The 23,451-nt window shown below is 54.7% G+C and overlaps 1 protein-coding gene across 4 annotated transcripts in view; it reads left to right on the forward strand.

The window, feature by feature from the left end:
* Positions 1-347: 347 nt before the first annotated feature.
* UNC5A (unc-5 netrin receptor A) overlaps positions 348-23,451 on the forward strand; it is a 61,837-nt gene continuing 38,733 nt past the window's right edge. For 2 of the 4 annotated variants that reach the window (XM_041747696.1, XM_041747699.1), the window contains exon 1: positions 351-592. In XM_041747696.1, the coding sequence (XP_041603630.1) occupies positions 523-592 (70 nt within the window). In that variant the 5' untranslated portion in view covers positions 351-522. Of the gene's footprint in view, positions 593-23,451 lie in introns of all 4 variants that reach the window. The other 2 variants (XM_041747695.1, XM_041747698.1) reach the window with 2 other exon arrangements.

Raw genomic sequence — 23,451 nt, forward strand, 5'->3', positions numbered from 1 at the left:
ACCGATCCGCTCCGGGTTTCGGACTCCAGACCCTGTCCCTGGGGACCGCGCGGGGCGGTGGGAGGCCTCCCCGCCCACCGCCCCAACCCCCTCCCCGGGGGAGCCTCGGGCCACGCCGGGAGGGATCCCCTGCGCTGGGGGTGGCCCGCGCGCGCGGCGTGGGGCGGCCCGGCCCCTCCTTCCTCCTCTCCCGCCCCGCCCTGCCGCCGCCCCGCTCCAGTGCTCCAGTCCGGGTTTTGAGGCTCCCGCCGGCCCGCTCCCCGGCTGCGGGCTCCGCGCGGCGGCTGGCTCGGTGCGCGGCGCGGCTGGCGCTGCGCTCCGCCCCGGCTGCATTGCCGTGCTCCCGGTGCCCAGGGGAGCCACGCGCCGCGCGCGCCCCGCAGCCGGCCGCCCCGAGGCAGCGCAGTCCGCTGGCATGGGCCCCGGCGGCGCCCCGGGCCGGGGCTCCGGGCTGCGGCGCTGAAAGCCGCCCTCCCGCCTGTGGGGCCCCCGCCCGGCCGGGCCGCTCGCCCGCCCGCGGCCATGGCCGTCCGGCCCGGCCTGTGGCCAGCGCTCCTGGGCATAGCCCTCGCCTCCTGGCTCCACGGCTCGGGTGAGTCACGCGCGCGCTCTGGGGAGGTTTGCGGGGGACTGTGCGCGCGAACGCTCGCTGCCCCGGGGGTCCCTGACCCGCTCTGCCGGACCCGGCCTGAGCCCCCCGAGGCCAAACTTTGCGAGGCGGGACGCGGGGGCGGCCCCGCGCTGCTGCTTAGCTTCCCCGCGCGCTTCCCCGGAAGCCTGGGTTCTGCCAAGCGCTGGAGCAGCTGTCAGCGCGCGGGGCTGGGGAGTGTAAACGCTCCACGCCTCCGGGCGGGGGAAGTTTGCAGGTTGCCCGGCCCCAGAGCAGAATCGAGGGTTTGGATCGACGCCCGGGGAGCCTGACTTTGAGGGTCACAGATTAGCGGCTTTTGACCACATTCCAGTGCCCAGGAAAACGAGGAGGGGGTTTCAGATACCTCTTACCGGTAGCAGCGGACCCAAACAGCTACTCACGATTCCCACTGGGCACCTGGCCTCTGCTCACGTCCAGAACACAGTGTCCTCCCCCTGTCCCCGCCACACGCTCGCACAGGCACACACAGGCGTGGAGACGCATACAGCCGACCCGGCCCCTGCAAGCTGCACAATCAAGGGCCCGTGGCCCCTGGCCAGGGCCGTGGCTCCCAGCTTCCTTAGTGCGTGGGGGGGCCAGAGTTGTGTAAGGTGGGACCGCTGCTGCTTTCCCTTCTCCCTTTCATTGCACCGCCCTTCCTCCTCCCTTCATGTCCCGTTGGCCACCCTAACCTGCTTGGTAACTAGGCTCTCAGCCCACCTCCCTTGGGGTGGGGGGGAGTTCCCCTGCATCCTTTGTCTGCTCTCCCTGAGCTTACACCTAGGCTGAGTTGTTAGGGCGTCCTGATCTCTCCTGGCTGCATCCATTCACTTAACAGAGCTGAGCTTATGTTTGTATTGGGATGGGGGGTCGTTTGTGTGATTAAGGGGGCATGGGGTTCACCTCAACAATTCTTGATTCTTGCTACCCAGAGAACCTGGGGGATGCCTCCCAGCATGGCCAGGCCATTGTTAATCCTAGAGGTCAGAAGGGAGCGTTGGGGTTCCTGAGATGCAAAGCCAGACTGATTGGAGATCTATGAGTGAGAGCTGAGACCAGCCTGATGATTGAGGCTGATGGCTGTTTCTTTAAAGGGTCTCTGCGTAGCGCATCCTGCACCCATTCTGCCTAGCTGCCCTCCTCACTCTGCCCCCTCAGTCCTCCCTCTACCCTACCCTGTTTTCCAACATCCCATCGTCCTCCCCAAACCCTCACTTTAACAAGCCCTTCTGCCCCATAACCTCCCTTTTTAATCCTGACTGAGCTGGGAGGCTGCACTGCTGCTGGGTGTGTGTTCACATTGCACACATAGCCATGTTAGGGTTGTGTGTGCAACCTTCAGGGGATGTAGGGTTGGAGAGCTGATCATGGTGAGCTGGGGGTGTTCATGCTCCTCACACAGGAGAGGTGTTGCCAGATACCAAGTAGGTACCCAGGCAATGTTTACTGAATCGGCTGTATGGTCATATCTGCATGTTGCCCACATTGAGCACGTGTGAGGGCTGTGGGTTGGCATGTGTGCCCTGGCTGCGATGGGGGCTGGCAGTGTGTGCAGCATCGGTATGTGTGTGGCCAGATGAGCTTGTGTGACAGCCGGCCTGCGGCACGTGTGTGTCGGTTGTGAGCAGTTGCACAGGTGAGCATGTGTGGATAAGGAAGTGATGGGTACTGGTGAGTCTGGGTGCCACAGCCTGGGGGGTGTTACATGGATTCCTTGGAAGGTCATAAAGTAGGGGAACTGCCTCCCTGGCTGGTGGGGCACCTGTTGGGGTCTGGTCCAAGGTTGCCCAGGGAGCTGGCAGGTGGGCACCAGTGCCGCAGGGCTACCCTGGAGCAGAGGCTGCCTCTGGGCATCAGCTCCCAGGCCTGTGGGAGGAGCCTTTGAAGGACAGGCAGGGGCCATTCTTCTTATCTGGGGCCCCTTACTGCTGTTTGCCAGAGGCTCTGGGCACACATGCCCAGGCAGCCTGGCCCTGAGATGACCCCAGCTTCTCCCACACCTCGTCCCACACCACCCATCATCTCCTCGGCAACAGCAGCCAGTGAAAAATATGTGTGTGAGTGGCTGAGGGAGGGACGGCCAGTTGGGTGGCAAGGGGCTCCAGGGGCAGTGGGATTGCCGTGTCCTGCTCCCCAGGCCAAGAGCCCACCCTCTGTCAGCGCCTCACACAAAAACCTGTCCCTTTAGCACACTCACCCCCTGTGGGTCCCTGCACACTCACCTGTCACACCCCTGTCTCCCCACTCTGGTGAGCCACTCACACCTGTTGGTTGCCCTGTCACACAGATCTCTGCACTCCTGGGGGGAGGGGCCCATGAGGAGCTGGCTTTTCTGGAAGGTGGTGCTAAGGGGCACTGAGCTTTGGTATTATCCATCCTGACCCTAGCAATCTGCCCTGGTGGTCTCTTCCTCAGGGCCCTCCCCCATCCTCAGAGCTGGGCCTGGACCCCCCTGTCCACCCCTCACCCCCAGACTAGGGCAGCTGGTTAGGGGGAGGGTGTCTTAATTCTCTAGGGCTAAGAGATAGCCCACTCTCATTTTGCCTTGGGGATGGGGTGGGCTCTACTTCAGGGCCCCCCAGGTATCCCCAGGAGAGGGCTGCTCCTCTGGCCCGCCTGTTTCCCCTTCTCCTTGTTGGGGTGGAGCTGAGGACTGGCATTGATCCAGGTAGCGAACCCCCAACTACGAGCCACTGGCAGGTTCCTTCAAGCAGTCAACTTTGGCCTCAGCCAGGGGCCAGGAGTCTCTCCTGTGTTACATACCTTCGTCCTGCCTGGTGCTCCCTGGTCCCCAGACATGCAGGGTCAAACCACATAGTCTCAAAGGCAGGAACAGCCTCCAGCCTGGGGTGGGGGTGGGGGGACCCCTTCTCCACACAGAGGCCACAGTGTTGGGTTTGGCTGCTGCCGGGGAGCACATGTGTCCATATGCATGTACACCTGAGTCTGCTCTATCCAAGCCAGCCCTCTCCTGCCACCCTTCCTCGCCTGCCCCCTCCCCCTAGTCCTCCAGCCTGGGGCTGGAAACCTGCAGTCTCTCCCAGGCTCTCTCTTCTCCTTCACGCTTCATGTCTAATCTGTCACCGAATCCTCCAGCTCTGTGCTACTTGTGACATTGCTCATGTCCCTGTTTTCCTTTGTCACCACTCCTGCCCCCCAGCCCCTTTCTCCCTCACCTTTCCCACCTGGACCAGTGCAGTGGCCACCCCCACTTATCCTCTCTCTGGGGTTCCTCTGCTTTGATTAATGTCCCTGGTATCCTGGCTGGAACCTCCCTAGAAAGCCTGTGGCTCCCCGGTGCCTAAAGGTAGAGTCCAACCCTGAGCCTGGGGACACGTAGGGAAACACCTGCATAACCACGCAGGAGTAGGCTGTTCCACTGGGACTTGGCTTTAACTGCTGGTGGGCTGGGCATCCACACCCCCAGATGAGCTCTGGCTTCTGCACCATAGCTCCCTTGCCTTGCAGACACTGGTGCCCCCGGCCCTGCCAGCCACACTCCCCACCCTGTAGCCAACACCTTCTGCTGTGTCCAGACCTAGGCCAAGCCCCCCGCTGTTGCCAGTCTCAACTGTTGTGCTTATCTCAGCTCCCAGCTTCAATCCTGCTCCCTCCAAGAGGCCTCCCCAACTCCTCCCAGGGCCCATGTAGGGACCATGGCATATGAGCTTTGAGTGGCCTACAGGACAGATTCCTCAGCCCTGGAGAGGTATATGGGGCCTGGGCAACTGCCAGAGGCTTCTGGCCTGAGATGCCTACCTATTCGCTTGTGCCAGTGCTTCCTATGAGTATTGCCTCTGTTTGCAGCACTGTGACTCTGTTCTTGGTCCCTAAGGTGCTCCAGGTCATGATCAGTCAAGTCAAGCTCATTTTTTTCCTCTTTTTTCCCTCCACTTGTGTTTGGGCTCTATGGCGTGGTAGGGAGAGCTGCTACAGCTAGGGAGGGCAGAGAAGTTGACTCTGCTCCCCTTGGCAGCCGTCCCCATCCCTGTCCCTGAATACAGACTGCTTCACTCTGGGGAGGCTGGAAATGGCTCCTGTCCAAGGTAGGAATGAGCAAGTTAAAACCCCACCATGGGCTGGCTGTGCCTTGGGCCCTCACACAGATGGCAAACCAACTCACGTGATCATACATGTTTGTGGGTTCTTCATACAGGTTGTGTGCCCAGGACTACTGAGCAGGAACCTCCCTGCTCATTCCCACCCATCCCAGGCATAAATGTTCCCAGATGAGGGTCTTCTCATGCAAATAATGTTATTCTGGGCCCCAGCCCTGTAGACTCAAGCCCTTGGAAGGTGGGGTTGAGGGGCACGGAGCCATGATTGCCCATCCTGTCCCTGACATTCTGTCCCAGTAGCCTCTTTCTTGGGCCCCATCCCTATCCTCAGGAATGGATTTGACACCAAGACTCGGGCTGCTCTGCGCAGAACCTATTGGGACTTTTGGCTCCTGAGGCCAAGCACTAGGAAAGTCTAGTCTAGCCTGAGCCCCAGCCATCATCACCCAAATGGCAACTCAGCTTCCTGTGGCCAATTTCCCTTCACTCCTCTTGTCTGCTCCCACAGGAATGGCATTGACAGGTCCTCCTGTCTTCTGGAGAGCCTTAACCTCCTCTTCCTGTCAGGTAGTGTAGAAAGGGCAGGGGCTTTGAAGACAAATGTGCCTGGGTTTCAGTCTAAGCCACCTGACCTTAGGTAACTTTTATTCCCCAGCCCATTCCCACATCTTTAATGGGGTTGTTTCTGTTTCCTGAGGTCATAGTAATGAGATGATGGGTAAAATAGAGTGCCTCAGGATGGAGCTCAACATGGAGCAGACAGCTATGGCTGTTTATCTCTTTCTTCCATTTTCCCTGGCATTGTAGGCATGAGTTAGGACAGAGCTAGTCTTGAGGTGATTGGGGCCCAAGCCCAGAGATAAGAGAGAAAAGCATTTGTTGCTGCTCCAGCCCCAGGCAGGAGTCCCAGAGAGGAGTCATGCTTTTATTTGGAAGAAGTAACTGCCCCCCCACCCGCCCCTTTCTTTGCCCTTCCAATCTGTACACATATCACCCCTGCAGAGACTTGGGGCTGACTCAGACACCAAATCCTCTAGTGTGTGAAGAACTCTGTTTGGGGTTCTATGAAAATGATGATTTGGGTTCAGCTTGTCCTGGAACCATGTGCTGATGATCAGCTCTGATGTCAGAACATGGCAGCAAAAGCAGTGGGGGCCCTGGATGGGATTAAATTCTAGTCCCAGCTCTGTCATTTGATTGCTTTGTGATCTTGGACAAGACACTTAACCTCTCTGGGCTATCTGCCTCTTTGTAGACTAAGCATTGGACTTGATGACTCTATTGGAGCAGAGGCTAGTGCTCAGGGAGGTGCCTTGGGAGCCTGGAGTGAACTGTGCACTCAGCAGCAGGTTCCTCCCAGGAACCACTTACACCTGACCAGCACCCACCAAAGCCCCCAACCACCCCAGCGGTAGCTGCTTGCATTGCTTGGAGCCAGGTGGCTGCTGTGGCAGGGCTGAAGGTGGCTGTGAAGCAGAGGGAATTGTGAGTTCCAGCACCTGAGTCAGGAAATAAGGCCCTGCTTTAGCTGGTAAACACTCACAATGGCAAAACCAGGTCTTCTTAGGACCCCCAGAAGATCAGTGTGCCTGTGCCTGAGGCCTACCCTCTTCCTAGGCACTGATGTCAGATGGCACAGCAGTGTTTGGCCCTTCGGAGCCAGAACCCTAGGCACGTTGAGGATGTGATGGAATGGTTGAGCCAGCAAGTTCCAGAGTCTGGGTTCGGACCAGGACTTGGACTAGGGTGAGGCCAGGGAGGTGCTCAGGGTGCAGAAATTAAGTTGTGCAAGTGCAGAATCAGCCTCCTTAAACTTTGTGCCCTTGGCACTCCCTGTACCCCACCCTTGGGTATCTGGCCATCAAGCTGGCCATCAAGCTTTTCCCTGTACTTCAGTTTTCTTGTCTGTAAAATAGAGTGATAAAAGGACCTGGTGCACAGGGTTGTTGTGTGGATTAGGTGGACAAATGTATGTCATTGTGTGTCACAGTCCTGGCACACAGTAGGCACTCAATAAATGTGAGCAATTGACCATGATGGATATGGCAGAGGGCACTGTTTTGTCCTCACTTGGGCGGAGTCCTTGGTACCATCTTTGCAGAAGAGGGTGCAGCTGGGGGCCCAGGTGGGAGGGCGGAGCCTGAGGGAAAGCTTGCGTTTTGGCCCGTGTGTTTTCTCTTTTGCCCCACCCCCACCCCCTCCTTCCTGTCTCCAGGTGTAGTTGTAGACAAGCCCATCCCAGCCCTGTTTGAGATGGGGAAGAGGAAATCTGGAGAGGACTGAGTGGCAGCTGCTTACCCCCAGGGCAGGCCACAAAGGGGCAGGTTTTAGGTCCCACTTAGATGGGGGAGGAGCTCCTGAAGAGAGCACCAAGGGCCAGTGCCCCATGGGTGAGTCCCCCAGAGCTAGGACCCTCCCCACACCTGGGTGTCAGAGCTCTGTCCATCTGGAAGGCTCAGGGTCACCTTGAGCTCCAGGCAAATATGTGGCTGAGATTTGGGGAGGGGAGTCAGTCACAGCCAGGCTACAAGCCGAGCTACAAGTGCAGGGCCCTTGGGTAGGGATCTCTGACCCTGGATCCCATCTCTGACCTGTACTCCCCCGCCCAGCCTGGAGGGCAGGTGGGACCCCACCCGCCCACTGCCCCACCCCAGAACGTCCAGCAGAGAGCCCGCAGGGAGGACACCTGGAGGGAGACCCTCCCCCTCCTGAGGCAGAGAACAGATGGAGTTGAGGGGCTGCTGTGCCCCTCCTCCGCATCTTTCCAACCCTCTCTCTGCTCCCCGAAAAAAGGATGCCAGGAGCCAGGAGCGGGCAGGGGCAGGTAGGAGTGCTCCTTAGCGTCCCCGCGTGAGGAGAGCCTGCCCTGCTTCCAAAACGCCTCCTCACTCGGTGGCCGGGTTGTTGGGGTAGCCTGCGGGCAGCTTGCCGCGGCGGGGGCCCCAGCTAGAGGCGGGCCGCGGGCCCCGGGCACGTTAGCCCCGCGGGGCCCTAGCGCCGAGCCAGTGGGAGCCCCAGCCCAGGGGTTGGCGGTGAGCCGGCTCGCCCGCCGGGGCCCCGTGGAGGCGGCGCGGCGCGGGGCAGGGCCGGGGCAGGGGCGGGATCCCGCCGCCCGCCGCCGCCCGCAGGATTAGCGGCTCTTTGTTCGGAGCCTGTTGACAAGTCCCCGGCTGAGGCTGAGCGCCCGGCTGCCGGGGAGCGGGCGTCCCTCCCGGCTCGGCGGCCCGCCCCGGGGGAAAGCGCCGCGCCGCGCGGGAGCACCGCCCGGGGGCGGGGGCCGGGGGCTGGGGCCTCGAGGGCGCCGCTGCCCGCGGTCCCATTTTACGGATGCGGGAGGGTACGTTTTCCTGCAGCCGGGAGTTCCGAGGCAGGTCTTTCAGTCCAGAACATCCTACTTCTGGGAGGAGAGAAGCCTGGCGCGGGGCGAGGAGGAGCCTTCAGCGGCTATAGACTGCTACACTGTTTATTCTTAATTAACTTAGTGATGGTCGTAATCATGGCCCATGCTGGGCTCTGCCTGCACCATCTGATCAGAACCTCAGGACAACCCACAAGATAGGTGAAGTTAGTCCCGTTTATTAGATGAGGACGCTGAGGCTCGGAGATGTAGCAAGGCTGGAACCTTGTTACTGCTTAGCCTGACCCCCTTACCCACCCACCCGCCCGCCCCCAACACCATGGGTAGCAGAACACTGGCATTTACTGTCAGGTGCCCTCATGGACATGAAAGACTATGGAAGAAAGTCAGAGGACCTTGATTCTCTGTGTTCTCTTGGGCTAATCCCATCATCTCTCCAAGCTCATTGTCCCCTCTGTATCCTGCCTCCTGACCCCACCTAGGCAAGGCTGCCCAGACCACAGAATTTTGAATAAAAAAACCCCTGGGTGTTGGCTTTCAAACTTGCCCCAGACCTTACATCTTCAGGTGGCTGGGACCACTCAAAGCCACTTTCTGAGAATGAGGAGGAATCCTTCCCAGTAAGCTCCCCCAAATGGCTCCTGGCTCATCCTTCTGGGGCCACACTGAATGGCTTCCCCCTTTTTCAGTTAAGACGGCCCCTACCTGGCCCCATCTGCTCTTTCCAGGCCAGGCACCTCCAGTCCTCTCAGCTGTTCCTCATGTAGCATGGTTCCAAGCCCCTTCTCTTGTTACCCGCCTCTGGATGTCAGCCTCTGCTCCTCCCACTGTAATACAATGCCCTGGCATGAACTAGCACAGGATACTAAATGTATCTGTTGCAAATATTGGGAAACCCCATCCAAAGTGACTTAAGCGAAAAAAGGGGATTTATTGGCACATGTAACTGAAACACTTGTTGTGCCCAAGATTGCAAATCCGAGAAACCACCGAGGAGCCGACACCGATGTAATCACACAAGGGTTTAATCACAAGCTCGAGCCTGGGCCCAAGTATACCCGACGCAGCAGAGCAGGGACTTGGACCCCGAGACTAAGAAGCATAGTAGTGTTATAGGGGTCTGTGGCCAATGAGATTGTAACATACGTAGAAAGGTGCACAGTCACCCTATAATGACCATTTGAACTAGCCTGTTATTCTAGTTAGAATTGGCGCGCAGGTTTGGCGGGCAAAAGAGGGGTTTTCATTCCTTGGCGGTTAAAGGTCAGAGGTCCCGCATTCCTATGTGTGCTGGTTTCTGGTAAGGATGTGCTTAATATCTAAACTAGGGTGAGGGAGTGCCTTAAACAATAGGCAGGTCATGTGGGGGGTTTTACATGAGATGGCAGGTGTAGCACAAAATGGAGTTAGTCCTGCTCTGCTTGTCCAGGGGTAGGGGATTTTTGTTAGATTTCCTGGGTCCCACAGACTGTGAGTAGGCTAGCTTCAGGCATGGTTGGATCTAGGAAGACCCATGTGACCTGGATCCATGCCTCACCTCTGCTCTTTGGGTGTTGGCACCATTCTCCAACAGCCTCTCTCTTCACAGTCCCAAGGTGGCTGCCACAACTTGCCAGGGCTACATTCTTGCAGGCCCAGTCCAGGAGGAAGGAGAGAGCATGGCTTCCCTCAGCCATCCAACAAATGTCCTGCTCCTTCCTCACTCGGCCTACTCAGGTGCTATGCCATTCCCCACTACCAGAGGTTGTAGTTATGCAGTTAAGCTTGGGCCCAAGCCACCTATGCCACTGTCCAGCTTGTCCACTGAGGAGAGGGGCACGTTGGTCTCAGATTTAGCCAGTGTGCCATCAATACAGGTTACCCAAGTATTTAATAAGAATGCTGAAGAGCACCAAGGACACAGCTTAAGGCTCAAAGGTAAAGACCTGAGTTTGGATCCACCTTAGCTATTTAATCAGGGGTGTTAGAAAACAATGTGGGCCATTCAACAGGTTTTGCATTTCCTTAAATGTGCTGTTATCTAGTTCATGTATCTCCATTTGCAGATCCTGAGATATTTTATCAGGCTGAAATCCAGACACACTGTTTCCAGTCTGGCCCTGATCTACCAGAACAGTAACTCTATAATGAGAGAAGCTGATCTGGAGGGAAGGGTCTGTGGGAGTCGCAGAATGTCTCTGTGTGTCCCTACTTTCCAGGGTCATCTGTAGCTGACAGAAAAGCTCCACTGGAATCATGCCTGGGGTTTGCATTGGGTCACCAGGCTGTGGCCCCTTCAGTGGACATTTGTTGGCTTTTGATTGTCCGGCTTCCATTCCTGGTCCCATTAGGACCCTATGATCTCTCCCTTTTTGTATACAGCCTTAATGGGGATTTGGGAGGGGAGGCTAATCTCAACAGCAGGGCCCAATGAGAATGTGAGTCATTTCCCTAGCCTGTTTCCTTTCTCACTTCATGGCCTGCTTTTTAAGCCTCTTGTCCCTTCTCTCAACAACCCAATTTCTCGCCAGTACTTTCCCTTTTTCGCTTAAATTTGTGAGAATCAATTTTATTGCTTGCACTTAAAGAACCCTGATGCATTCACCAAAACCAACTTGTCTCCTCTAAACTGGAGCTCATGCATCTCCTTCCCCATAACTGCTCCCACTCCCACTTCCTCAGAGGTCAGCACGAGGTCCCCCTACCGGCACCTGGGGTGGGTTCTGTCTGGCCCAAAAGACCCACACTCATTCACAACAACCACTCGGCCTCTCTGATCGTGCCTTCTCTTGATTTCAGTGCTTGCTTGCTTGCTTGCCTTTTTTTTTTTGAAGACTTTATTCATGAGAGAAACAGAGAGGCAGACACACAGGCAGAGGGAGAAGAGGCTTCCCCACAGGGAGCCTGATGTGGGACTCAATCCTGAGCCAAAGGCAGACATTCAACCACTGAACCACCCAAGTGCCCTGATCTTCAGTGCCTTCTTACTAGAGTTTGTTCCTCCACTTCAGTGTCCTCAGCTGCAAAATGGGTGGGATGGGGGGGTTGGTGGGAAGGCCGGCTTCACTGAACACCCCAGTCAGCAGGCCTGCCCTTTCATGCTCTTCTTCTTGTACCAGGTGACTTTGGCATTTCCCACAAGCCTCAGCTGGATCTGAGCTCAGCCTTCCCTGCATGCCTCTCCACTCCATGGCTCTTGGTAGTGGTTTTATACTTGGATCAGGGCCATCTTTCCATGTTGGTCATGTGTGATCAGAATCTGAGCCTACCAGATGTCTCAGAGCTTCCCTGACACTGTTCTAGAGACCTTCTTTCTCCAGATCCTTTGGGATCACACAGCCAGAGGTCCATTTTTGAGACCCATTCCTCTCAAGACCCCTTTCCTTTGAGATCCCTGGGCTTGACTGGGGGGCCTGTCTTGGTGTGAATCTCCTGAAGCCCACCACCCAAAGGCCAGGATGCCATTCTGAGGATGGTCAGCATTCCCTCCCCAACAGTTATATGCTGCTAAATGTTTAACACTTGGCACTCTGGGATAGCTGGCGGGGTGGGGGTGGGGGCTGATTTGCCAATTTCCAGGGTGTAAATACTCCCACTATGGCCTATTTTAAGATATCAATGTGATGTCAACTAGCTTGCAAAATTCTAGAAATTTTAATGATGGCTCTCTCTCTCTCTCTTTTTTTAGATTTATTTATTTTAGAGAGAGAGCATGTGTGTGCTCGTGAGCAGGGGAGGAGCAGACAGGGAGAAGGAGAGAAGCAGACTCCCCACTGAGTGGGGAGCCTGACTTGGGGCTGGATCCCAAGAACCTGAGATCATGACTTGAGCCAAAATCAAGAGTTGAACGCTTCACTGATTGAGCCATCCAGGCGCCCCAATGATGTGCTCTCTTTAGCAAACGTGAACTGGCTCTAGTGCACCGCTATTCCCTGGTCACCCCAAGGAAGGGAGTGACATAGGTTCTTTGGGCCTCTGACTGTAGGACCCATTGATCTCCCCAGGCTTTGAGGGGCTGCTCCTACCGGACACCAGGCTGGCTCTTTGGTGGCTGAGCGTGAGGGTCACTGAGGCTCTAGTGCTAAAAGAGCTAGGGTTTTGAAAGTGACGGTGTGGCCTTGAATCTTAAACTGGGTGACCTTAGGTAGGTGACTTCTTCAGCTCTCTGTGCCTGAGTTTCCTCATCCAGAAAATATACATAATGAAAGGTTCCTGCCTCATAAGGCTGCAAAGAGTAAATGAGGTATTCGTGGAACAATGTAGCCCCAAGCCAGGCCCTCAGTGAGTGCTCCGTAGGTGGGGGTTGCAGCCTGTCCTATGTGGAGGGCAGTACGCAGGCCCACTTTGGGCCTCCCTCTATGACCACACCCCTGAATGTGGGGGGAGTGGAGCACCAGGTCCTTGGTTGCCAGTGCTGGCAGAGAGCCTCAGGCGCAAGACCCCACAGGTCTAGAATCGTGGGAAGGTGCCTATTCTGGGGTACAAGCTTTTGGGGAAGGGTTTGAGAAGGAAGGTTGCTGCAGTGAAGGATGACTCATCCCCCAGTGACTTGGACAGGTATGACTCCTGATGGCCTGGAGGCCTAAGGATGAGCAGAGCAGAGAGGTGACAGGCCACAGTGACATTTGAGAGCCTAGATGGGCCTGACAGGGGTAACCTACTGCTGGCCTGCAGACTGGATGGACTGTGGCTGCAGGGCTTGTTCCTGGCTCCCCCCATCTTCTGCCCCTGAGTTCCAGGGGCCCTGAGGCCAGAAGGAAGGGACTTCACTTGGGACCTTGGCATGTGGTGGGATTGGGCCAGACAGTAAAGGAATGGGGGAGGACACAGGCATTCCCCGGTGCCAGTATGTGTACACGGGAGCCCAGCTGGAGCAGACAGTGCCTGTGGGGGACCAGCAAGCAATAGGCTGGCTACATTGTTGAGCTCGGGGGTGACAGGAGGTGAGTGGTGTTTAAGGAAGATTAATCTGGCAGCGTATGGAGGATAGATGGGAGCAGGGAGAGGCTGGAGGCAAGGAGACCAGTCAGGAGGCTGCGGTGGTCATCCAGGCAAGAAATGATGAGGTCCCCCTTCCCAGGGAGCAAGCAGCAGGGATGGAGTAAAAGAGACAGATGTGGGAGCCATTTTGAAAGGAGAAGCCTCTGGTTGTTACATGTGGGGTGCAAGGGCCAGGAAAGAGGCAAACGTGATTCAGGAGCTTTTGAGCCAGGGGAAGTGATGTCAGAAAGAGAAAATGGACTGGGAGCTGTGTAATGGATGGGAGAGAAGCCAAAAGAGCAAGAAGGCTCCACAGTACTGTGGCCTCCAAGCGGGAACTCTACGTGCCAGGCCCTATCCAGAGCATGGCCATCAGTCTGGGCACTCTGGCCATAAGCAACAGAAACTGCCTCTGGCCAGCGAGTAAGCAACAGACTTTTTTTTTTTTTTTTTTAAGATTTTATTTATTTATTCATGACAGAGAGAAAGAGAGGCAGAGACACAGGCAGAGGGAGAAGCAGGCTCCATGTGAGGAGTCTGATGTGGGACTTGATCCCTGACCCCGGGATCACGCCCTGAGCCGAAGGCAGATGCTCAACCATCGAGCCATCTGGGTGTCCCAAGCAACAGACTTAAAGTCATGTCCTAAGGGAGAAGTCCTCAGAGGTGTGGGTGCTGATGGGGTTGTGCTAGTTAATTTAAGGGACTGAGGGCAGGAGGGGAAAATGGATTTGCTTTATTCTTTGTAGCCCCAGAAGGTAGGGTTGGGACCAGCAGAGGGAAGATGCAAGAGGCTGAGAAAGACCTTCCTAACAGGTGGTGACACAGGTAGTCTTAGCAGGCAGTGAGCTCCCTATGGGATTGCAGGGGATGGGGGGGGGGTTGGTGTTGAAACCAGCACTATTGAGGCCTCCCAAGGAGACCAGGGATGGGAGGCAGGTGGCCTCGGTAAGGCTCTGTGGTGAAGGGCAAAGACTGGAGCTCCAGAGCTGACTTGGACTCTACTCTCAGCCCCACCCTTACTCATTGTCCTTGAGAAGTTTCTTGCCCTTTGGGAACTGGGCTTTCTGGCAGGTTGACCCCATCTCATGAGATGTTGTAGCCTCTCTGGTGCCTGTACTTTTGAGTATTAAACACATTTCTCACAGGCACGGCACCTGTGCCCTTCCTTAGCTGACCTCCTCCCCATCACCATGCCATCCTATTGGGACTGCCAGTCCCGGGCAAAGTCCTGGGTGCTGTGATTGGTTCCGAGGGGCAGCATGACCGGCCAGGATTCTTCTCATGGCTTGTCCCACTTGAAGGTGGAGAGGTTGCCTTCTCTACCTCTGGGATTGGCAGCTGTGAGGATGCAGGTGGGGGTGCTAGGCCAGTGACAGCTGCTTCCCCATTGTGCAGAGAGAGTCTGCCCCTCGAGGGGAGTGAGGCTAATATATAGGGAAATCAGAAGGTGAAAGGGAAGGTTGTCCTGGTGGCCCCAAGGCCCTGGAGGCTCGGGTCTCTGTATCAGTCCCATAAGCTGTCCAACAGCCTTTCTGGCCCGTGAGCCAAGAACTTCCTGTTTTAGGCTTATGCCAGTGCAGGTTGGATATTGGTACCTGAAAAGGGCCTGGCACAGGAGAAAAACATGATGCTGTTGGCAAGGCACCCACCCAAAGGTGGCAATATGCAGGGCACTCAACCACCAGGCGGCAGATACGACATTCTAAAATATAGAGAATTCACACACACACAAATCCATATTTCTGGCTTCCCAGGAAAAATCCGATGGATGGGACCAAACCCATTTTCCTGGGTGGGCAGCAGCGGGGACCAGGCTGCCCCCTTGGCACGCAAGGCTGCATTCTCCACCCCATACACAATCTCGGCATTTGGCAGGATTGAGGGCCTTCGTGGGCACGTTCCTTCCCCTTCCCTCCCTTCCAGCTTGAAGAGCCTGTGGCTGGGGCCTTGCATTTCACCTGTTTCCTTCAAGGCCACAGCAGATCAGGTGGGGATGTCTCACAGACCCCTGGCAAGGCAGGACTGGCACTTTGAGATGCACTGAGGGGGGGGAAGTGGAGGTGAAAGGCCTGTTCACAAGGAGCCAGCCATGGGCACCCTGAGCTCTGATCCTATCCTAAGGAGGGATTGGGGACCGCTGCCATTGGCATAGGAAAGGAAAATTTGGGAGGAGTTTCTGAGGAAGCCAGGAGAGTTTCAACTTTGGAGCAGGGCTGGGAGGCAGCTGCAAGGAAGGCTGCGGGTGGGGAAGGGGCATGCAGGTGAGGCCTGGAGCTTCCTGGGTCCTCTGCCTGAAAGCACAGAACCAGCGTTACTTCTCTGGTGTCTGGGGGAAGGCAGGATGCCAGGACTCAGAGGACACTCAGAAATTGTAGCGTTGGGGTGCCTGGAATTAGAACCAGAAAAGGCTCAGGTTCTGGTGGGCTCTTCAGAGGAGACACCTGAGCAAAGGGAGCCGGGCAGGGCCAGCTTGGTTGCAGAGAGGTGTTTGCAAAGCACTTTCACAGAAGCTCCCTGCAGGTGGACTCAGGTGAAGTGACCGCCCAGAGTCATATTGCAGAGCCAGGTGGCAGCCCCGGGCCCTCTGCGTGCCATCTGTGGAAAGGAGTGGGGCAGAAGGCCCAGGGCCCCAGTGAGCTTTGGAGGGAAATGGAGAGGTGGACTGGGGGACAGGGCAAGGTGAAGGTGGGGGCGCAACAGTCACTAGGTGAACATGGATGGAACACCTCCTGTGTGCCAGGCCAGGTGTTCTGCACCATAAATACGCAGTGAGCAAGGCAGGAACTGTCTCTGCCTCGAGGAACTCACATTCTAGTGGGAGGAGATGACCATAAATGAGCAAATTCAGATAATGAGGAATGTTCTTCAGGAGTTGGAAGGCAGGCAGAGAGGCCACATTGACCATGGGTGAGCTCACACAGGCATGTCAGGTGCTGGTTAGACTGGATAGTCAGATGTCTCGGAGGAGGTGACATGTGAGCTGATATCTGAATGACAGCCAGGGCCAGCCGTGGGTGCAGTGGCCTTGAGTGGGAATGAACCTGGTTACTAAGGGGTCTGCTGTGGTCTGGGCACAGGGACGTGTGGAATTAGATGAAGAGAAAGCATAATGACAGTTCTGTGTTCATTCATGCTGTGTGCCCCCTTGTCTACCAGAAAGGCACAAAATTGCTGAAGCAGATCTGATGAGGCCAACAGGGGTCAGGAAGATGGCTAGGAGTGTGGCACAAGAGAGCCCAGGTCTGGGGTGGCTAGATGCTGCCATGGCCTAGGGGTCAGGAGGCCTGGGTCCCAGTGTGAGCCCTGGGACAGAAGCGCTCCTCTGCCTTGTCATGAAATGGAGCCTGTGATCCAGAATGACCCAGGCCTGGACTGTCCTGGAGCTGATTGTTAGGCAGGGGTGGGGAGAGGGCAGGGAGCTAGGAGGGTGGGAAGGGAAGGTAGGACAGGCCACTTCAGCGCTATTCTCCGGTCTCATCGCCTGCTTGCTCCTCCCACCTTCCCAGACCAAATAGCTAGCCTGTAATATGTGCCGAAGGAAGTCCAGTGAGGTTGAGATTCATTCTCTTTTCAAGTACTTAAGATAAGTACATATATACACATATTTTTTAATTGGAGTGAAACTCACATAACATAGAATTAACCATTTTGAAGTACGCAACTTAGTGGCGTTTAGTACATTAACAATGTTTTACAACCATCAGCTCCGCGTAGTTCCAAAAGATTTTCTTCACCCCAAAGGATACCCCATTAGCAGTCACTTCCCATCCCCCACCCTCCAGCTCTTGGCAAACACCAGCCTGCTGCCAGTCCCTGTGCCTTTGCCTGTTCTGGGTACTTTTCATGTAAATGGAACCGTACGGCATGTGGCCTTTTGTGTCTGGCTTCTTTCGCTTAGCATAATGTTTTCCAGGTTCATCTGTGCTGTCACATGTATAAGGTACATCATTCCTTTTTATGGCTGAATAATACTCCATTGTATGGGTAGACCACATTTTGTTTCTCTGTTATCATCCATTTGGGTTGTTTCCACCTCTTGGCTATGGTGAATAATGCTGCTTTGAACACTCTCGTGTATTTGTTTACCTTTCAGTTCTCTTCGGTAGATACCTAGGAGTGGAATTGCTGGGTTGTATGGTAGTTCCAGGTTTAATTTTTTTGAGGCAACACCAAATCGTTTTCCTCAGCAACTGCACCATTTATGTTCCCACCAGCAATTCATGAGGGTTCCAGTCTCTCCACATCCTAATGCGTATTTCTGATTCATTAAATCCTTGCAGAAATTGTTTTTCTCCTCTCCTGGTGCTCCTGCTTTGCTAATGCCTGAGTCTGTGTGAAGCCTGCCACCAAGCCAACCAGCCCTGCCCCGCGCCCGGTCTCATGGTCCAAACCGGCATCACAGGGCAGGCCGAGGGGACCGGGGCAGCTGGGGGACACGCGATCCTGCCACAGGTGGTGGGTCAGGGAGGCTGTCGAGGTTGGGGCTGCCCCTCCCTCTTTCTCCGTGCACACCCCCAGCTGGGAGCTGCCCTCGCCACCCCTCTGCTCTGTTTCGTGTGTGTCTCATCACCAGGATAAATGTAGCTACAAACAATGCGGCGGGCGGGGTGCTAATTTGTCAGACGCGGTGCGCGGCTGTGATTCCGAATACATTAACATTTTCACGTGAAATCATTTCAATTTTTAGTGATTAAGAAGTATTTGTTTTAAAGCATCAGGATGATCTCCTGCAAGGCCTGGGGGCCGGCGGGGGCGGGGGCGGGGGAGCCCTCAGGTGCGGCACCAGCACAGGCAGAGCTCACACCAGTCATCCCCCTGCGCCTACCGGTGCCAGCCACAGGCTTCCCGGGTGCGGGGCTGGAGGTGGCAGGGAGTGGGTGTGTTGCAGGACAGGGCGTGGGGACCGTGAGGTCCGAGGGTCCCTTGAAGGTACTGGGACCCAGAGGCCTCAGCCCCTACTATCTTCTCGCTCTTCTCCGTGTTATTCAAGCCTCACTGAAAGTCCCCTCGTCAGAAAGGCTCCCTTTGGCCTCCTGGCCTCAAGTGGCTGCTTAGCTTCTTCTGTCTTAGCTTCTTCGTAGCACTTTGCAACATCAGAGGTGACCTTCTTTATTGACTTGTTTACTTGTTTATTTGCTACCCTCTCCACACCCCCAACAATGGTGCGCAAGCTTCTTGAGCTTGCTCCCTGCTATATATCCCCTATGCCTGGAACAAGCCTGGCACTAAATAAAAGCTCAGTATTTGTTGGATGGATGGATGGATGGATGGATGGATGGATGGATGGATGGGTGGATGGAGGGATGGATGGTTGGATGGATAGACAGATGGCTACAGAAGGGGGCAGAAGACACCTCACCATACTGCACATCCTTTCATCCTTGAATCAAGCTCTCTGTGACTTGAGGAAACCCAGCGCTTCCCGGGCACGCCACCTCTGGTGTGCCAGACTCTGGGCACCTGGGAAGTACAAGTTCATTAGCACTGGAGCTGTACATATAGGCCTCCAACCCGCCCCCCAACTCTTTGTCATAACTCCCACTCTAGAACCTCTCTGTGCCTCCCTCTCTGGATGGATGGAAGCTGCTGTAAGGGGTTCTCAAGGGCTTTGGACAGATGGGGTCCTCGAGGTCCCAGCTGCTGCCAGCCCTCTTTTCCCCTCCCAGGGGCTCTCAAACAGGATGGCCTCCCCAGAGCAGCCCACAGGGCAGCCAAGGTCTGGGCATGAAGAATGTGCCTGCAGGGGGCACGTGTGTGGCAAGAATCTGCTTCTGTACTAGCGTGTATGTGATATGAGGTGCTCAGAGATTTGCCAAGTGAGAATCAGGCTCCTGCTGGCCTCTCCCCACAATGGCCACACAGGCAGCCCTTCCTCACCCTTCCATACCTCCTAAACTTGTGTGGCCCTGCACCCTCCCCCCATACCCTCAGACTCCTCCCCCAACCTTACCCCAGTGAAAGGAAAATAACTGGAAGCTTTTATCGTTCAGCAGAAGCAACATCAGAAAACAATTATTGTTTTAATTACCTGCTGTCGCCGTACAAGACAGGGAGGTTGTAAAGCGCGATAAAATCTTTCATGTTAATGGACTGCCAGCCTGGGCCAGGGCACGATTTATGGGACTGCAGCTGGCAACTCCAGTCAGCTGGTGTAGAGCACCCCAGGGCCCCTCTCTCTTGTTCCTAAGGCCAGGTCCCCCATGCCAGGGGTGACATGCCAGCACCTACACAGGAGCATTCTGGAGGCTCCATTCCCTGCAGGGTGAACTTTGGATTGACCCCTCCTGCTGCTCTGTGAAAGACATGCCAATGTTGGGCTAGAGCTGGAATTGAGGCCTGTCTCCCTAAGTAGGCCCTCTCCCCACAACACTGCTGTGGCCACCACCCTCATCCTCCAGCCACACAGGGCCATTGCCCTGGGCACCATCTTGGATTCCAGCATTGCCCGGAGCTGGTCTTCCCCATCAGCCATGCCACCTCGAACCTGTCTCCTGCTCCTCTGCCTCCCTCCACTTCTTAGAGCCTGACTGCAGGCCACTGCCTCCTGACAGAGAGCCTCCTCTGTCCTCTTGCCCTCAACCAATTCAACCTTACTGCTGTGCCTGCATTTCCCAAAGCCCCTGCTTGGGGAACCCCACCTCCCCCATCCCCTGTTTTTTTTTTTTTTTAAAGATAGATAGATAGATAGATAGATAGATAGATAGATAGATAGATAGATTTATTTATTTATTTATTTATTCATTTATGATAGACATAGAGAGAGAGAGAGAGAGGCAGAGACACAGGCAGAGGGAGAAGCAGGCTCCATGCAGGGAGCCTGATGTGGGACTTGATCCCGAGACTCCAGGATCGCGCCCCAGGCCAAAGACAGGCGCTAAACCGCTGAGCCACCCAGGGATCCCCCCATCCCCTGTTTTAAGCACTTTCACACATTTGCTCATTGAAGCCTCACAACAGAGATTTTGAGGAAATGCTGTCATTATGCTCCCCATTTTACAGATCTGGAAACTGAGGCATGGAGAAGTCAAGCGGCTGTCCATCTGACTTCAGAGGGAGGGCTAGTCTGAAGAAGAGATGGAGTAACAGTTGTGAAGTGCTTGGGACAGTGCCAGGAGTAGTGTTCCCGGCCAATACATTTTAGCTCTAATAATAATTCTTGTTGCTGTTATTGCTGTTCAACCTGGAGGAAATCACTTAGCTGCTCTAGTTACACCTCACTTATCTATAAACTGGGGACATTGCTCACCTGTCCTATAGGATGAGGGCATCAAATAAGCCCGTGCCACAGTAAGTGGTTTAGGGCAAGATGTGTGGTGAGAACTGAGGACCTGTTAGCTGCTGGCCTTGCTGTTGCCATGGTAACAGTGGCTGAAGGTGAGGCTATGAAGAGAAGTTGAGTCCACATTATGCAAGGCCCCTGTGCCACACCAAGGAGTTACAAGTCATTCCAGAGATAGTGGGCAGCTGCTGAAGATTTCAAATCAGGACACACATGGGTTTTAGAAGGATCAATGGGTGAGAGAGCAAAGTTCAGAATCAGAATGATCCAGATGAGGGCTGACAAGGCCTGCACCCTGGCTGTGGCCAGGATAGTCCTAAAGCCATGAAGAGCCAGTGCCAAGTATGGGTCTGGTATGTGTGGTGGCCACTCTTGCCTACAGCGTGCAGCTAATTGGCTAAGTCCCAGGGCATAGCAGAAATATCTGGGGCTGAGGCCAAGTCCAAGTAGGGAAGAGAATCTTTAGGCCATTGCCAGGGACTGGGGTGAGGCTTTCTCTGAGCAACCTGGGAGTCTGCATGGATGGCTTCGCTCATTAATTCATTCACTCACCCACCCACTCATTCATACATTCCTTAATTCATGTCCTCAAAAAATGTTTGTCGAGCGCCATTTCTATACCAGGCTCTGAGCTGGACCTTGGAGATGCTGGGAAGTATGGTGGCACCTTCCTGGAGCTGATGTTCTAGTGGAGGAGATGGGCAACGAGCCAGTGAGCAAATGAAGAAATGAAATAATTGCACGCTGTCAAGAGTGCAGAGAACAAAGAAGGAGCTGCGATGGGGGCCCCCCGTCCTCTCTCCTCCTCTCAGTCCCTGGCCTGTCTGCCTGTGAAAAGTGGCTTGCAGCTCCCCGGCCCTGCCGAGATGCATGGTTGGCATTAGCGGCCCAGCCTGCCCAATACATCTCCCTGTCTTCTCTGGCTTACTTTCACCATTTTGGCTATCGCTTCAGAACTCTAATATATTCCCCAGGGCCCGGGAGGGGCCATTCATTTAAAGATCTTTCTATGGAGCCTTCTTCTCTGAGGACTCTGAGGGAAAGAAAAATTTGAGGAGAGGGCGAAAAAGAGCAAGAGGAATCTGATTTCAGAACTCCCAAGCAGCAGGACAGATGCACTAAGAATCAGGGCCCAGCCTGCTCAGAGACATATCTATCCAGTGGTGTATGTGCCTTCCCCCCTTCCCTTTCACCTTCTTCTTGCATCTCTTTGGGAGTCTAAGCCCCCATGTTGCCCCCCAAAAGGGAAGCCGTCCCCAGGTGCTGGGGAACAGTGTCCCAGATTATAATTCAGTCTGTGAGTATTTTTCCCTCCTCCCTCCCAGTTCTCTGAGGGGCCTCCTATGTACTGCGAGGGCTCCTGTGGAGACAGCCTCCATGTGGTCTGTCCCCTGTGGCTGGGCCAGAGTAGCTAGTAAGCTGGACCCACCCCATGCCAGGTGGCTGGAGAAAACATACCAGTGTGGCAGCCCCAAGGCAGCATGGAATGCAGGAAGGTGATAAGCATGCTCTGGGCCATGGCTGGTTTTCATATGACTCTCTGGGCTGGGAGTCATCATCCCCTTGGGATTTCAGGCGGCAGCTACTTTCATGAAAGCATTTGGAAATTCTGGGTCCCTGCATGGCTCTGTGGACAACCCCTACTTGCTGCAAGCAGCATGGCCAGGGAGAGAGGTGGTCTTAGGGAGTCTTGGTGGGGTAACATTTGATGAGGCTGGAAATGGGGCCTCTGGCCAGGGGCTGGCTTTGTATACCTAGTATTGATATGCCCGAGGAAATATGTGCCTATGGGTGAAGGTGACCTCACTATATGCTTGGAAAGCAGGGATGCCTGGACCCTGGGGGCTCAGGGTCACTTGCTAGGCTTGCCTGTTTTCTAAGTGTGAACAGAGGCTGCCTGCCCAGTCTGCTGTGTGGCAACTGGGCAGCTAACTAGGCCTCTTACCCACGGCTGAAAGAGGTCCTCATCCAGGATTCTCTAACCACCCTAGTCCAAATTTCAGGAAATTCCCTGATCCCCTCCCAACAGTTCCAGATGCTCCAGAGTCTCTGATCCATTTCTCTCATGTGCTGGCATTTTCCTGCCTGGCTCCATCCCCTTCCCTCCTGTCAGACATATGAAACCACTGGGCTTCTCAAAGGGCAATGCCAAGTTCCTTCTCAACACGCAGGTGTATGAGTGAGTGTGGAGGGAAGCAGTGGGTGTGTGAGTAAACACTTGTATACCTGAGCATTGGTATAAAGGCACCAGCAGGAGTATAAATGGATGCTTTGATAACAGATGTGTGTGCGTGTGCATGTGTGTGTGTGTGTGTGTGTGCCCTCTGACTCTGTATCCTAAGTGTTCTGGGGTGTGGATCCCATGTGAAAATATATCTTAAAAATGGATTCATCTGGAATTTGAAGCAACTGTTTTATCATTGATAAGGAGCTGACAAAGAAAGGAAACAAAAGATCTGAATTAATAAACAGTGTTCTGGATAGAGAAGTGTAAGATGTGAGCTCAGCCAAGAATTGGAGCTAATCTTTTTTTTTTTTTTTAACATTTAAATAAAAGATCTGGAAAAGAATGTGTACAGTGAAATCACCAAGTTTGCAGTTAAATCTAAACTCTCCTGGGTGGTAATAAAATGCCAAGCTGGTGAGGGATAAGCTCTAGGAAAATCTTATCTTGAAAGGCAGTGGGCTGGGCAGAGAATGGCCAGCAAGTTTTAGTTTGGAGAAAATAATGTGCATGGTGTCTGGGGGAGGGTATTTGAAGTTTCTTTCATAAAGAGGGACCCAGAAAGGCAATAGAAGGCTGGACATGGTTGGGAAGGGAGTTTGAAACAAACCATAAATGTTCCCTTCTCTTCACACATGAATAAAGGGTACCTGCATCCAACATTCTGACGTACTAGTGGCCATGCCTCCTCAGGAGAACCACCCACCCAAGATTGGGGGAACGTGGGTTTTATTACAGACTTAGGTGATCTGATTAATTCATTTCCCTTCCTTTACCCTCAGTTTGTATATCTGTGAAATGGAAGTAATGATCCCTGGGGCCTGCCTCACAGGAGTGTGAGAGAGACTGAGATCTCCCACAGATGACAATGTATGGGTAATTCTAAAGTTCAGTGCAGCCATGAGTGATTGTTATCAAGAGAGTTGTCATGAGAAGGGA

This window comes from Vulpes lagopus, chromosome 3 (assembly GCF_018345385.1).
Source record: "Vulpes lagopus strain Blue_001 chromosome 3, ASM1834538v1, whole genome shotgun sequence".
NCBI lineage: Eukaryota > Metazoa > Chordata > Mammalia > Carnivora > Canidae > Vulpes > Vulpes lagopus.